The 15,912-nt window shown below is 40.4% G+C and overlaps 1 protein-coding gene and 1 long non-coding RNA gene across 4 annotated transcripts in view; both read right to left on the bottom strand.

The window, feature by feature from the left end:
- Positions 1–1,624: 1,624 nt before the first annotated feature.
- On the bottom strand, positions 1,625–5,955 carry LOC117064528. The gene is made up of 2 exons (XR_004429513.1): positions 5,790–5,955; positions 1,625–2,452 (listed from the first exon to the last, which is right to left on the bottom strand). It is a non-coding gene; the product is annotated as an uncharacterized LOC117064528 (long non-coding RNA).
- A 4,187-nt stretch (positions 5,956–10,142) lies between these two features.
- The window catches only part of IQGAP2 (IQ motif containing GTPase activating protein 2), a 315,690-nt gene continuing 309,920 nt past the window's right edge, over positions 10,143–15,912 (bottom strand). For all 3 annotated transcript variants that reach the window (XM_033179907.1, XM_033179908.1, XM_033179909.1), the window contains one exon: positions 10,143–11,077. In XM_033179907.1, the coding sequence (XP_033035798.1) occupies positions 10,964–11,077 (114 nt within the window). In that variant the 3' untranslated portion in view covers positions 10,143–10,963. The remainder of the gene's footprint in view (positions 11,078–15,912) is intronic.

Below are 15,912 nucleotides of genomic sequence, written 5' to 3'. Positions count from 1 at the left end.
CTAGGAATATCTCTGCCAGTTGTATTTTTTGAGGCTTGTTTGCTACATGTTTATCCAATTCTTTTTAAACATTACACTATTCCCTTGTATACATATAATACATTTTAGTCTTCTAAAACTATGTTATCTGTAGTGTTGTCCCCATTTATATTCCTAATGTAGCTAATTTTTTGCTTTTTTCCCTTTATCTGACCAGAGGTCAGAAATGACTATTTTCTAATGCTCATCTTTTTGTTCTGTTACTTTTATTTTTATTTATAAACACAGATCTTTAATTCATTCTTTTCCTCTACTTTCTTTGAGCTTACTCTTTAGTATAATTTTTTGAATTGATTACTTTTTATCTCTTCTTCTTCAAAAGACCATATCAGCTACATTTTGCAAGTTTTGATATGTGCATATATAAAATTCCGGTCTAAATATTTTGTGAATTTCATTCAACCCTCAACCATAAATTCTTGGATATTTTGACTGGTATTTTGTGACTGATTTCCAATTTTATGGTTTGTTAGTGATGTTGTTTTTGTTTTGTCCTCAGACTTCACAAAGTTCCTATTTTTATGTGCTCCTAAGAGCTTTTTTCTTTTTCTTTTTTTTTAAAATGAGACAGAGTTTCACTCTTGTTGCCCAGGCTGGAGTGCAATGGCCCAACCTTGGCTCACCACAACCTCCGCCTCCCGGGTTCAAGCAATTCTCCTGCCTCAGCCTCACAAGTAGCTGGGATTACAGGCATGTGCCACCACACCTGGCTAATTTTTGTATTTTTTTTTTAGTAGAGATGGGGTTTCTCCATGTTGGTCAGGCTGGTCTCAAACTCCTGATTGCCAAGACCAGCTCGGTGGTGGAGACCCTAACCCAGCAGTGCTAGAGGAATTAGACACATACACAGAAATGTAGAGCATGGAATGGGAAATCAGGGGTCTCACAGCCTTCAGAGCTTAGAACCTCTAACAGATTTACTCACGTATTTATTGACAGCAAACCAGTCATAAGATTTACTAAAAGTATTCCTTATGGGAAATAAAATGATGGGCTGAAACAAAGGGATGGGTCTGGCCTAGTTATCTGCAGCAGGAACATGTCCCTAAGGCACAGATCCCTCATGCTATTGTTTGTGGTTTAAGAACACCTTAAGTGGTTTTCTGCCCTGGGTGGGCCAGGTGTTCCTTGCCCTTATTCTGGTAAACCAACAACCTTCAGCGTGGACATCATGGCCATCATGAACATGTCACAGTGCTGCAGAGATTTTGTTTATGGACAGTTTTGGGGGACTGTTCCCAACATGTCCCCCTTTTTTGTTTTGCAAAGTGATAAAAACAAAGGTAGCTTCCTCATGGTGAGCTACTTCTCGCAGGAGTCAGGATCCGCATTTGCAGGCTATACAAAGACCAACAACACAGATTACAAACATAATCATTATTGAAATCACAGAGTTTCCAAGTGTTTTTATCCATTTTAATGGGTTACTAGCTGCTAATCTGTCTGCAGCTCCTTCAAGCACTCCAGTTTCTGACATTAAGGTCAGATGTGCCTGGGATGCTTTAAATATTTGTTCTTTTAATTTTGCAACATTCATGACAAGTTTTTAGAGGGTCCTTCTAGATACTTTTTTATTCTTTCCCAATTTTTGATCTTATTAAGAGCTATTAATAGTTTCCACAAATCCTTATGTTTCGCTTCTACAACAGGTCATATCATTTGAGGATGAGGTGCCACTATGCCACCATGGTTCCAGATAATAGGAACTCTTGCTGTACTTTTTACCTTTTCTACCATCTGACTGTTTTGTTTAGACCAGCTGGACATAGTGTGGCTGTGGCACGCAGACTGAGAGGTGCAATTCATGCTAAACATCACCTTAGGGGACCAATTAATAATGATTCCATAGGAATTGTTGCGCAGCATCTCTGCCTGTTCTGCAATGCAATCTTCCTAAACAAGTACGTTCATTTTTTCTGGCCAGGTTCAATTTTGTTTACAAATAGGTTTTTGAGGGCAGTATGCCTCAATTAAAGGAGCAGATTCATTATGATAAATACTGAGATAAGAAAACATGTGTAACTGTGTCATAGAGAGATTACATTCAGGCATTATTGCCAACCAAGATTGAGAAATATGCCAAATAAGTATAATTGTTCTCTGTGTCAGCCCTTGTTGAAGGGATACTCACAGCAGTGGTGATCACCACTATCATAGCTACCATTCAGTTACTCATTGTGACTGGTTGTCCCACTTTCCTCAGGTTTTCTTCCGCCATCTGTGACAGCTTCTTGCTCTGTCCCCGTGTTTGACGGGTGTTCCTTGTGACAGTTGGGGTCTTCCTCAGCATCAGTCTCAACATGGCTGCAACTGGGGGGTCCTCAGGATCCTCCCGGAATCTATTCTTTAGCATCCAGCTCATGATAAGGTTTCAGGTGTCTTAATGGTATCCAAATTGGCTGTTGATTCAGTCCTGGAGAAACACAAGCATAACCTCTACCCCAAGTTATTATTTTAACTATTTCCCAACTTTTTGTTATTGGATCTCTCCACCAAATCAGTTGTTCTGCTTCTGTCTTTGCAGTTGGTTTCTGTAGATGCTGTTTAGCATCTGGCCTTTAGGCAGGCTCAAAAAATTTAAAGTTAATAATGCTAGATTCAATTGACCTCAATTACAGCTATAAGCTCTGCTTTTTGAGCTGAAGTATAGGGTGTCTGAAAAACTTTACCTTTCGATCCAGAATAAAAGGATTTACCATTACTAGACCTGTCTGCAAAAACATTCTGAGCACTTTCTTTTTTTTTTTTTTGAGATGGAGTCTTGCTCTGTCGGCCAGGCTGGAGTGCAGTGGCCGGATCTCAGCCCACTGCAAGCTCCGCTTCCCGGGTTTATGCCATTCTCCTGCCTCAGCCTCCCGAATAGGTGGGACTACAGGTGCCCGTCACCTTGCCCGGCTAGTTTTTTGTATTTTTTAGTAGAGACGGGGTTTCATCATCTTAGCCAGGATGGTCTCAATCTCCTGACCTCGTGATCCACCCACCTCAGCCTCCCAAAGTGCTGGGATTACAGGCTTGAGCCATGGCGCCCGGCCGAGCACTTTCAATTGGTTTAAATTTAGTTGTTTTAGGGAGGATCCAATTAGTTAATTTCAAAAATGGAAACAGTTTTGTTTTAGGAAAATGATTATCAAGAATACCCACAAAGTCAGCTGCATGGGTTCGCCAAGTAAGACTATTTATAAAAGCTTGCTGTATTTGTGCCTTTGTGAGAGGGACAATAATTCTTCTAGTATCATATCCATGTAATTTAACAATCGGAGTTCTCCCATTTCCTATCGTAGTAGTGATTTGATCCAAATAAGGAGTTAGAGTCCGTGAATTAGTATGTGGAAGAAAAAGCCACTCTACAAGATCTTGCTCTTGAACAATAACACCAGTAGGTGAATGCTGAGTTGGAAAAATTAGCAAATCTAGAGTCTTCTCTGGGCCTATTCTATTTATTTGAGCTTTATGGACTTGCTTTTTGATTAGCTGCAGCCCTGCCTTAGCTGCTTTCGTTAATTGCCAAGGTCTAGTGAGACTAATATTTCCTCTAAGAATAGAAAATAGATTACTCATGGCATAAGTAGCAATGCCTAGAGCAGGTCATATCCAATTAATGTCCCCTGGTAATTTTTGAAAGTCATTTAATGTTTTCAGTTGATTCCTATGTATGGTTACTTTCTGTGGCACAATGGTAGTGTCATTTACTAAGGACCCCAAGTAGGAGTAAGGAGTAGTAGCTTGAATTTTATTATGAGCTATAATTAAATCAGCATGAGAAATTGAATTTTACAAGTGATCATAAGATTTGAGGCTTGAGTGGGGGCAGCACAAAGTGTATCATCCATATAATGAATAATGTAATGATGTGAAAATTTTTTTACAAGTAGGTTCAATTGCTTGCCCTACATAAGTCTAGCAAATTGCTGGACTGTATAACATGCCTTGTGGCAACACTTTCCAATGCAAACACTTAGCAGGCTGCAGGTTGTTTACCGCAGGAATTGTAAATGCAAACCATTCACAGTCTTGCTCAGCTAAGGGGATAGTAAAGAAACAGTCTTTTAAATCTATGACTATTAAAAGCCAATTTTTTGGAATCATATCAGGAGAAGACAATCCTGGCTATAATGTCACCATGGGTTGTATAACTGAATTAATGATTCTTAAATCAGTTAACTTTCTCCATTTACCTGATATTTTTCTTAATTATGAAAACTGGAGAATTCCAAGAGAAAAATGTTGGAGGTATGTGTCCGTTTTCTAATTATTCAGTAACTAATTCCTCTAAAGCGTCCAGTTTCTCTTTACTTAGTAGCCATTGTTCTATCCAAATTGGTTTATCTGTTAACCATTTTAAAGGTATAGGTTCTGGAGACTTAACAGTGGCCACCATAAAAAATGATCTCCTGAACCTTGGCGGGAACTTTGTCTTTTCACTTGAAGCCGTTTCTTTAAACCTTGTAATTTTTTTCCTGGTCCCATACCAGGGACATACCCCATTTCATGCATCGTATATTGACTCTGAGGGCTGTATAACTGCTCTAGAATTAGAACCTGTGCTCCCCATTGTTGTAATAAATCTCTTCCCCATACATTTATAGGTACAGAAGTTATAACTGGTTGAATAGTCCCAGGTTGTCCATTGGGCCCTTCACAATGCAAAATATAACTACTTTGATATACTTCAGGGGCTTTACCAACTCCAACTATGTTAAATTGAGCAGGTTCAATTGGCCACACAGACGGCCAGTGCTGTAGAGAAGTGATTGAAATGTCTGCTCCAAACCTTTAAATTTCTTTCCCTGAATAGTTATTTCACAGGTAGGACGTTTATCAGTAATTTGATTCACCCTATAAGTGGCTTTGCCTTGTTTATTTGTACTTCCAAATCCTCCGTTTAATTTCACTTTTCCCCATTTCCACATATGGCACAATCAGGAGCTGTCCTATACATAGCTCTGCTGGCTCTGCTTTCCAGGGAACAGAAGTAGATATAACAATTTAAATTTCCCCATTGTAATCTGAATCAATGACTCCTGTTTGTATTTGTACTCCTTTTAAATTTAAACTAGACCTTCCAAGAAGTAATCCTATCATCCCCACTGGCAAGGGTCCACAGACCCCTGTTGGAACTTTTTGTGGGAGTTCCCCAGGCAGAAGTCTCACAGCTTTTGTGCAGCATAAATCTACTGCAGCACTACCAGCTGTGGTGGGGACAGACATTGTACAGGGGTGAGGGAATGGCCTGAGCGGGAAATGCCCCAGTTTGGAATGGGGCCTGGGACAGCCCCTCATGGTGTTTCCCGAATTTAAAAGGAAAAGGCTCAAACGTAGCTATAATATTTCCCCATTGATCTGGGGGGTGTATTCTAACAGGGAACTGCCAAGCCTCTAAATCACCCTCTCTTCTAACTTGCTGGATTCCTGCCTGAATAGAACTGACAGTGGTCGCTCCAGGCGCTACTCGAACAGTCACTGGGGCAACTACTTTTCACCCAGGGTCCTTCTGAAAAGATCTGGAGGGTCAGGCCACTCTCTTTCTTCAAAATAAGAAGGGGGTGCAGAAGGGTAGGGATGAACCTCTTACTCCTTTGCTGCTTTAGCTTTAGCTGGCAAACAAGCCTGCTCTGTTACTTCTTCTGTTACTTTGTTATACTCTCCTTCCCCCTTATTATTAGTGTGAAAAGGTTCCAAGGTGGAACGAACCAGAGCCCACACTTGTCCTATTGTTACCCAGATGCTTCTGAGCTCCCCTTCTTACTCACCACGGGGATTGCTTGAGAGTACTTGAGTGTCCTCCAGCTTAGTTCCACGTTCTCCAACCATTGCTCCAGCGACCCTTCAACCTGGGTTTGAGTCTCCACATTGGGTGCTGCTTGCCAAGACCAGCTCAGTCATGGAGACTGTAACCCAGCGGTGCTAGAGGAATTAAAGACAGAGTGTGGAGTGGGAAATCAAAGCTGAGAGCCTTGAACAGTGATTTACCCACATATTTATTGACAGCAAGCCAGTCATAAGATTTACTGAAAGTATTCCTTATGGGAAATAAAGGGATGGGCTGAAACAAAGGGATGGATCTGGCTAGTTATCTGCAGCAGGAACATGTCCCTAAGGCACAGATCCCTCATGCTATTGTTTGTGGTTTAAGAACACCTTAAGCAGTTTCTCCCTTGGGTGGGCCAGGTGTTCCTTGCCCTCATTCTGGTAAACCACCAACCTTCAGCTTGGGCATCATGGCCATTACTAACATGTCACAGTGCCGCAGAGATTTTGCTTATGGTCAGTTTTGGGGCCAGTTTATGGCCAGATGTGGAGGCCTGTTCCCAACACCTGACCTCAGGTGATCCGCCCTCCTTGGCCTCCCAAAGTGCTGGAATTACAGGTGTGAGCCACCGTGCCTGGCCTCTCACGAGCTTTTTGAAGAAGATAACCCACTACTTAATTTGTTCCATGCCACTCATGCCAAAATCCCTTTGTCAGTTTTAGAGCAAACATCTGTAGGTTTCCCAGAGTAGAAAGTCTACCTAACCAGAGATGATAAACATATTGAAAATCTGCCTATCCAGAGTTGCTAAAAACATTTCTCAGAAATGAAATCTCAACCTTGCAGCATCATTCATATTGGAACCACTTGATATTAGTTTCTGGTTTTCATTTTCTGTTTTAACTTGCCTGGTACCAAATAGTATGAGTCATTAGCCATCCTCCCATAATGTTTATGGTATTTAGTAGTGTTTTCAAACAAATGTGGCATCAACGTGGTAAACATTTTAATAACTAGATGACACAAAAGCAGTTTCGTGTAAGTCATTAGATGATCTACCTGCTTCAGGTATTCTGGTTACCACTCTTCTCTTTGAAGTGTTGAAGTGTTCCAAAGACAATAGTATATTCTGAGAACTTGCATAGTAATTTCCTTTTGGAAGCTAATGGTGGGGATACCAGAGCTCATATGAAAATATTCAAAGTAGACTGAGGCACTACCAGATTCTGTGTATATATTGCCACATTTGTTTAAGCAAACAGAAGGTTTGTAATCCACAGCTCACATGAAAGTATTCAAAGTAGGTTGAGGCACTACCAGATTCTGTGTATATATTGCCACATTTGTTTTTTAAGCAAACAGAAGGTTTGTAATCAGGTTACAAGCTAACCAACGGATGACCTGTTTCTGTCTTTCATTGTTATAAACCTGTACTGTCAGCTTAGATTTAGAAGTTAATCTCTCATAATAGATCAACAACTGTATTTCCACCATAGATAGAATGGTAGGCTATCCCTATGGCTTAGGGTGTTAAGGAAAGGTCAAATTCAGTATCTATTAAAAGACAACAAAAACCAAAAACTTCCGTTCCAGTTAAGTAAGGTGAACACATTGTCTCCTAGTTCTCTCTCTTCATTGATTTCCCTTTCAATATATTTTAGCTAAAAGATTTTATACTCTAAGAAAAACAGTGAGGCAACATAGTAAATCTGTATAAGATATTTTATTTGGAAATTGAGTCGAGAGGCTATTCACTTTTAGACTGAGATAATAAGTAAAAGCCCCATTCATATGAGTGCCAACCTAAAGTAATAGTGGACTGCTGAGGGGCAGTGGGGGTGGTAGGGTCTGTCTGCTTGTCATTGCATTGCTAGAACCCACGTCTGCACCTGCCATTTATTTACAAAGCATTGCCAGGCTCAGGATTTAGAGTGACTGAAACAGATTCTGTCCTCTGGAGCTTAGGGGGCCTCTATGTAACCTGTTACCAAGTTTGGTTTTAGTCACATTGGCAATAGATTTTTCAAAAAGCTAACCAGCAGTAAGAACATCCAGTGCTCACTAGAATTTTTCAAAATAAAGACAACTTTCACCATTCAGAGTTCTGTGGTTTGCTCTTGGAATGTTTGAGGAATACCACAAATCCTTGCTTAATGACAGAGTCATAAAAATCACATCATGAATAGCATCTCTAATTTGTGCCCAACCACACACAAACACTAACATATAATTACAGTTCGGATCATTCATGTCAGACAATGGTCACAAGCCGGTCTTTCTTCACCACTAACTTTCAGAATAAAGCATACACATGTTTTCCTTCTCTTGAAGACCACTAAAGCATATCCTTTGAGAGCACCTAGAGTGTTGCATAAGTACTTTTTGCTTTTAAGATCAAAATAATCAAAATACGGGAGTCAGTTTTGTAAAAAGTTATGGTTCCAATTGCTCAGTGTTTAAAAGCAAGAAAGGAAGTAAGCAAACAAACAAAAAACCCAAACAACAAAAAACCTTTTCTATTGAGTAAGAAAAATCTATGGGCTCTGGGAGGAAGTTGGACTCCTTAGTGGCTCAGGCTCAGGGTTATCAAGAATTGTCCTCTGGCTTGAGGGATAGTTTAGTCTTAAAGAGTAGCACACGCCTTGGCTCCAACAAATCTCTATAAACTGAAGTCTGCTACACCCACGCCCCCATGGCCTCTTGTGTTTGCTCCTTCATCACCAGCCTTCTTCTCGGGTCACCCACTCATTCATACGGCTTAAAGATCTCAGACAAAGAGCAATTGGTGATATCTTCAACAATAACCTCATCTTGTGGGCCAACAGAGAAAACATTCACAGCGTTCCTTGAAGGTGTTGACATGATGCAAATTCTTTTTTTTTTTTTTTTTTGAGACGGAGTCTCGCTCTGTCGCCCAGGCTGGAGTGCAGTGGCGCGATCTCGGCTCACTGCAAGCTCCGCCTCCCGGGTTTACGCCATTCTCCTGCCTCAGCCTCCCAAGTAGCTGGGACTACAGGCGCCCGCCACCTCGCCCGGCTAGGTTTTTGTATTTTTTAGTAGAGACGGGGTTTCACCGTGTAGACCAGGATGGTCTCGATCTCCTAACCTCGTGATCCACCCGTCTCGGCCTCCCAAAGTGCTGGGATTACAGGCTTGAGCCACCGCGCCCGGCCCATGATGCAAATTCTTTATTTGCATCATGTCAAATAACATTCAAGCATATCATTCAGTGTTGCAATAAGACAAGCTCCTTTCAGAGATGCTGGGAAAGCTGGCTTTTGCCTCCAAATATTGCTCCCTAATTTGGCTCCTTCTATACATTTCCACTAAAAGCCTTGCCCAGAGCAAGAAGGAAGCTTACCCAGTCCACCCCCCATTGCCCCTGGCTCCTCTTCCCCTTTCCAATGCTAGCAGTAGGGCAAGAGGGAGGTTTATTTTCAACGTGAAACTTAACTGTATATTTGATTCCTTTTACCAAGGAGCCAAGGCCTGTGCTACTCTTTAATATTTGATTCCTTTTACCAAAGCCTGCATTAAGGCTAATGCATTAAAAAACATACATACCCACAAACTGTTGAGATAGTGAGCATTGTTTTAAGCTATTCATCTCTTTGTCAAAAAATATATATAGCCTGAAACCATCACTAAAGTAGCAGATTCTACTTTTTTTAATTTGACTTTTCCAAATTCTGTTGGTCTCACACTTCAAGTTCATTTGTGCCACATGTGCATAAACTAACCTACCTTCTCAATATTTTGCAATTTGTGAAAAAATAAAGCCTGTTGCAGGCATGAACAAAGTGGCAGGGAGGTTCTGGCCTGAGCGTCTGGAATCCTATTGTGGTGGAGACTCCTAAAGTGTCGGTAGGAATCACACTCCTTTTCTTCCGTTTAATAACAGACCCAATTCCCTCTCTACCTCTCTCTATTCACTGGCTACATGGCTGCCTAGTTAGGGACTATCTTTAGCTAGCTGTGTTCATGTGACTCAGTTTTGGCCAATACGATGTAAGTGGAAGTGAAAGTGATGCATATAACTGAAAAGGCTTGCCCTGGACTTCTTCACCATCCTCTCCCTCATCTGGCTGGGGGGAATCAGTACGAGGACAGAGCCAACTGACCTGCCTGAAACTCTTTACCTTGTGGATCTGCTCACCTTTGAGCTGAATTTGAGAAAAAACGAACTTCTACTCCTTGTTTTAGACACCAGAGTTTTGTATCTTTTCCTTACAGCAGCTTGCTCTATACTTTAACCAGTACAGCAAGAAATGTATTATTTCCTGACAAACACTACCAAGAATTTCCCCCTACCCACTAAACGACTTTGATTGATTAAGACAACTTAAAAGCCAAATTAATGGAATTAAGTAACATTTATTTTACATAAAACAATTTCCAGAGAATACATTTAAAAGCCATCTAGATACTGATTTTTTAGCATTACAAAAAATTGAGAGGCACAATTGAAGTATTCAAATAAATTGTGAGGGGTGGAGGCGGGGACTACGCTCACTATCTATGTTGTTCCTTAGTCACTTAAAGGCTCCGCGTGCAAGAGTCATTACATGAGGCAGTAGTGCACTTTCATTTAGTAGGAATAAATCACATAAAATATATACTTTTATACAGAAAGTGTTATTGTGTTGTCATTTTCAATTACTTATAAAAAGTTCATTTGAATTGCACAAAAGTTCTCTTTAAAATTGATAACTCCCAGAAGACAGGGCTTAAAACTGTCTAAATAATTCATTACAAACAATTAGGTTTCCATTTATCCATAGATTAAAAAAAAACTATGAAGAATTACATTACTCAAGTGGGACATTTAAAATGTTTTCATAGGAAAATAGGTTTACATGTTTGTCCCTAGTCAGCTAAATTCCCCACCCCGCAACTTTAAAACAGATCACACGATGTCCAAAGTTTTAAATCACAGTACCTATACCACAGTACAGTGTGGATATGTTTCCATTAATTCATTTTATGTCTCATTCTATTATAGTATCAGATTAGCAAAAAGGCACCTGGGTACATTCTTCAGAACAGTTTTGGTCATTAAAAAACAAATTACACATTTATAAGCAGTGATTTCAATCATGTTTAAAAACAAAAATATTAAACAAATTCATTTCCTAATCCAGATGGTACAGAATCCATGACACTTCTGCAGGCACTTCACTTTCCATAGAATTTCTTGTTCAGCAGATAGATGAGAAGGTTTACATTCACTTTAACCTTATCAAACATTTTCATTACAGCTACTCCTTCATATTGCATCTGAAGTAAATCCTGAAATTGTAAAAAGCATCATTAAATCTCAACTTTGATATTTTGTGCATTAAAAAAAAACATATTAGATGAATTTGTCGACAAAAGTCAGATTCAATTGACCTAATCACCCAGGTGGGGTCTAACTATGTTGCCCAGGTTGGTCTCAAACTCCTGGCTTAAGCTATCTTCCCACCTCAGCCTCCTGAGTAGCCAGGACTACAGGCGCATACCATAGCAACAGGCCACAGATGGGGGTTCTAAAACTTAAGTGTACATCACAATCATCTGGTTAAAAACACAGGCTAGTTAAAAACACAGGCTGTATGGGCTCCTCCCACAGGAATTTCTTATTTTGTAGCTCTCTGGTGGGGCCCATTAATTTGCATTTTAATAAATTCCCAACTGATTGTGACTTAGATGAAAGAAAATAGTTTTTTAGAATTGATAAGGGCTGTATGAAAGAAAATGATCATTAAGTTAATGTCAGGTATATAATTATAATTTCATTTTTATTTGAAAATGTCAAAACACAAAGTTCTGGCTAGATGCATATTCTTTAGAAAGCAGTGTTTTCTGGCTGGGTGTGGTGGCTCATTCCTGTAATCCCAGCAGTTTGAGAGGCTGAGGCAGGTGGGTTACTTCAGGTCAGGAGAGTGAGACCAGCCTGGCCAACATGGTGAAACCCCATCTCTACTAAAAATACAAAAATTAGCTGGGCGTGGTGGTACACACTTGTAATCCCAGCTACTCAGGAGGCTGAGGCAGGAAAATCACTTGAACTGAGTAGGCAGAGACTGCAGTGAGCCGAGACTGCACCACTGCACTCCAGCCTTGGTGATAAAAACTGTCTCAAAAAAACCCAAAAACAAAAACACAGAAAGCAGTGTTTTCTAAAGTGAAGTGAACAAGACAATTCAGTGGGGAGGCAAAAAGAATATTAGAATTCCTATTTCTATTTACTTTTCCTCATTTTTTGGACCTTTTTGTATATATTTTATACAGCACGTTTTAGAGTCCAATAGCAGAAGCATGTATACTTTACAAATAACTATGTATGGAGAGAAGTGCTCATACTATTTCCTGATGAAGTGACCAAAGTTTGGAGACCATTGTACAAAGCAGTGGTCTGTACTTCTTGATCTAGGCTACTTCTGTTTCTGTACTGAGAACAAGCCCTTATTCTTAAGTCGAACTATCATTCTGTTTTTCACTGTCAGCATATAAACAAAGGAAATCAACTCTCTTATTAAAATAAGTAACTGGGTCACACCAGCCATATGCATGAAAGTAAGCCGTAACATTTCATAGTCACACAGGTACAGGAAACCTTTCCCAGTGGAACGTGTAATTCCTGAGCTGTCCTGGCCCAATAGCTAGGTCTTATTTTCTTGTTTCTAGCAAGGTCAATTGTAGAAGTTGGAGTCATCTTTGAGAGAACTTTGACTCTTGACAGCTTCCTCCTCCACTTCCTCAATTACCTCTAACTTCACTCAAGTAAACTCCTACATTATTCAGATATGCTTCTAGAACTAAAATTCTATAGGGAATTGAAGTCCTTTCATCAATAATTCTTTTAGCTATTTAGAGTGTAGAGGAGATTCACTTTTCCTTTGGGAAATGCAACATCTGTTAAACAAAGTCTACTGGAAAAGAATTAAACCAATAGAGTTAGATTGAAAAGGTATGGCATATGTAGGGGAAGTAGCTGGGTCCCCAAAGTAGGGAGCAGAGAAAACATGGCTTGACTCATGACTTGAAAAGCAGACTTTAGTTTTAGCTCTGCCATTTGCTATCTTAAGACCTTGCAACATGACACAACTTCTCTGAAGTTCTGTTTCTTTGTGTGTAAATTGGGGATAACACTGCCAATTTCACAAGGGTGCTACTGGGAATGAGATATGAGATTAAGGTATATGCAAACCCTTTGTAAGCTACTCTTGTCTTGCAGGATCAACTGGAATCCTATGAGACAGGCAGAGGACTAGAGTGATGAAGAACTTGGATCCCAGCTGCCTCTTCCATAATTAGCTCTCTGAACCTCAGTTCTTCATCTAGGAGAGGAAGAAGGCCCACCCTGCAGTCCCTGATAAATACCTGACATTATTTTTATAAGCAGAACATATATCACATAAGTCATATCCTCCTGTTACCTATATGACCTATAGTTATAGGATATAATTCTATCCTACGGTTTTCTTTAGGAACTGAAGGGAGAATGGGCTGAAGATAACCAAGAGACATAGAGCTGTAATGTTAGAAGTGACTTTCTTTAGTCCTTTCAAACTTTGGTCCTGTTCCTGGTCCTTTATTCACAGTAAAGACCTGGCCATCACATTTCTCTTTGGCAAGTTACACATTCATGCAATTGACTGAAAGCTGCATATATAAATAGAAGTCAGCCTTTACATCTGACAGCTATCAAATGCAGGGCTGGCTCCGTAGGTATGCAATCTGTGCAGCTGCACAGGGTCCCATGCCCAGGGTTTTATTCTCTTCTGTCATCTCCTAAAATCCTTAACAATTATAAAAACAGGGTGCTGCATTTTTATTTTGCTCTGAGCCTTGCTAATGATGTAGCCAGTTCTGATTATGTGCTACTGATTTTAAAAACCCAAGACATATTGGTCACCTGCATATAGCTAAGGATTAACATTTCACAATCCATTATGTGTATAAATGAATAGTATGAACAGCTAATCTTACTGTATACAGAATCCTTAACAAAGGAACAAGTGAAGCTTGGTTTTTGTACCAGTACTCAAAGGAAGTCTCATGGAATTATTGCTTTCTCTCTAAACACAATAAAAGGTGTCTCCTGGTCACTTGTGACTCATTGGTTCAGTTGACATTGACTGGCCCTGGATCATTTCCTTCTTGGCAATCACATATGTCTTTTGCTATTTCTACAGAGGAATCACTAACGGAAGGGTATCACCACAAGCACCTTCTTTTCTCTTCCTGTATTTATCTATTACACAAAGTAACTGAAGACCCTAATTAGCTAAATTGTTTTTTTTTTTTTTTTTTTTTTGAGGCGGAGTCTCACTCTGTCGCCCAGGCTGGAGTGCAGTGGCCGGATCTCAGCTCACTGCAAGCTCCACCTCCCGGGTTTACGCCATTCTCCTGCCTCAGCCTCCCCAGTAGCTGGGACTACAGGCGCCTGCCATCTCGCCCGGCTAGTTTTTGTATTTTTTAGTAGAGATGGGGTTTCACCGTGTTAGCCAGGATGGGCTAAATTGTTAAATGGATACATTTAGTGACATTTAAAGTAAGTTAGAAAACAATATTGTTTACTTAAAAATACTTTCCATAATTACATAACAGCTTTCATCTTATCTTCAAATTCTAATTTACTCCATTATCAAATCCATTCAGCTCCTGTTTTTCTTTTTAAACTTACAAGGGCTGCCAGAAAAGAAGGGCTCTGGCACAGACTCCCATGATGGGGAGGTAATTCCAGTGCATGCAGCCATGGGCTGCACAGACAGTGAGGCCAGAATTCACATCACTCTCAGGATCTGAGTGAGATGATTCATGTAAACATATGCAAAATACCTGGAAACTATTTTGTAAGTAGTTTGGGGCCCAGGTAAAAAGATGTTATTTCCATATAAAAAGTGTTAGATCAAAAAAGAAAAATTCAATTACCTCTTTAAATTGATTTTGTGCGTCGGCCGGGCGCGGTGGCTCAAGCCTGTAATCCCAGCACTTTGGGAGGCCGAGACGGGCGGATCACGAGGTCAGGAGATCGAGACCATCCTGGCTAACATGGTGAAACCCCGTCTCTACTAAAAAATACAAAAAACTAGCCGGGCGACATGGCGGGCGCCTGTAGTCCCAGCTGCTTGGGAGGCTGAGGCAGGAGAATGGCGTAAACCCAGGAGGCGGAGCTTGCAGTGAGCTGAGACCCGGCCACTGCACTCCAGCCTGGGCGGCAGAGCGAGACTCCGTCTCAAAAAAAAAAAAAAAAAAAAAAAAAAAAAAAAAATAATAAATAAATAAATTGATTTTGTGCTAAGGATTAAGAAGTTGCGGGTAGATGAACATTTGTTTGCACTGCCCTCTTAACTTTTTTTTTTTTTTTTTCTCCGCACAGAAACTGGATTTCTCAGTTTTCATTTATGTGTATGTGGCTTAAATGTGGCTTTTATGATAAAATAATTTATATTGCAAACATCATTTTTCTATTTATAGATATCTGTTTTGCATAATGCCTTTCATTCCTGTGATCACAAACATTTGGCAAATAGAGTTAATAAACTGATGTAAAAACTATTTTAGAGGCCAGGTGTGGTGGCTGATGCCTGTAATCCCAGCACTTTTGGAGGCTGAGGCTGGCAGATCACTTGAGCCCAGGAGTCTAAGACCAGCCTGGGCAACATGGCAGAACCCCGTCTCTACCAAAAATACAGACATTAGCCAGATGTGGTGGTGTGCACCTGTAGTCCCAGCTACTTGAGAGACTGAAGCAGGAGGATCGCTTGAGCCCAGGAGGTTGAGGCTGCAGTGAACCATGATTGCGCCACTGCGTTCCAGCCTGGTGACAGAGCAAGACCCTTTCTCAATGCCCCCCTCCCCCCACAAATAAGAAAACCCATTCTAGGAAAGAGGGAGAAATGAGATCATGAAAGTTCCAGTCCTGGGCATACATAGTCTTAGAAAGAAATGCAAGTTTCCAATAAAAGGAAAATTTATAGCATTTATTTAATAGCTCTGAATACTTTTAAATTATATTCTGCTGTCTAAGCTTTAAAATGGAAACATGGGCCGGGCACGGTGGCTCAAGCCTGTAATCCTAGCACTTTTGGAGGCCGAGATGGGCGGATCACGAGGTCAGGAGATCGAGACCATCG

Source organism: Trachypithecus francoisi, unplaced genomic scaffold (genome assembly GCF_009764315.1).
Source record: "Trachypithecus francoisi isolate TF-2019V2 unplaced genomic scaffold, Tfra_2.0 Lachesis_group2, whole genome shotgun sequence".
Taxonomy (NCBI): Eukaryota; Metazoa; Chordata; class Mammalia; order Primates; family Cercopithecidae; genus Trachypithecus; species Trachypithecus francoisi.
This window is presented reverse-complemented; position numbering and strand designations above follow the sequence as displayed.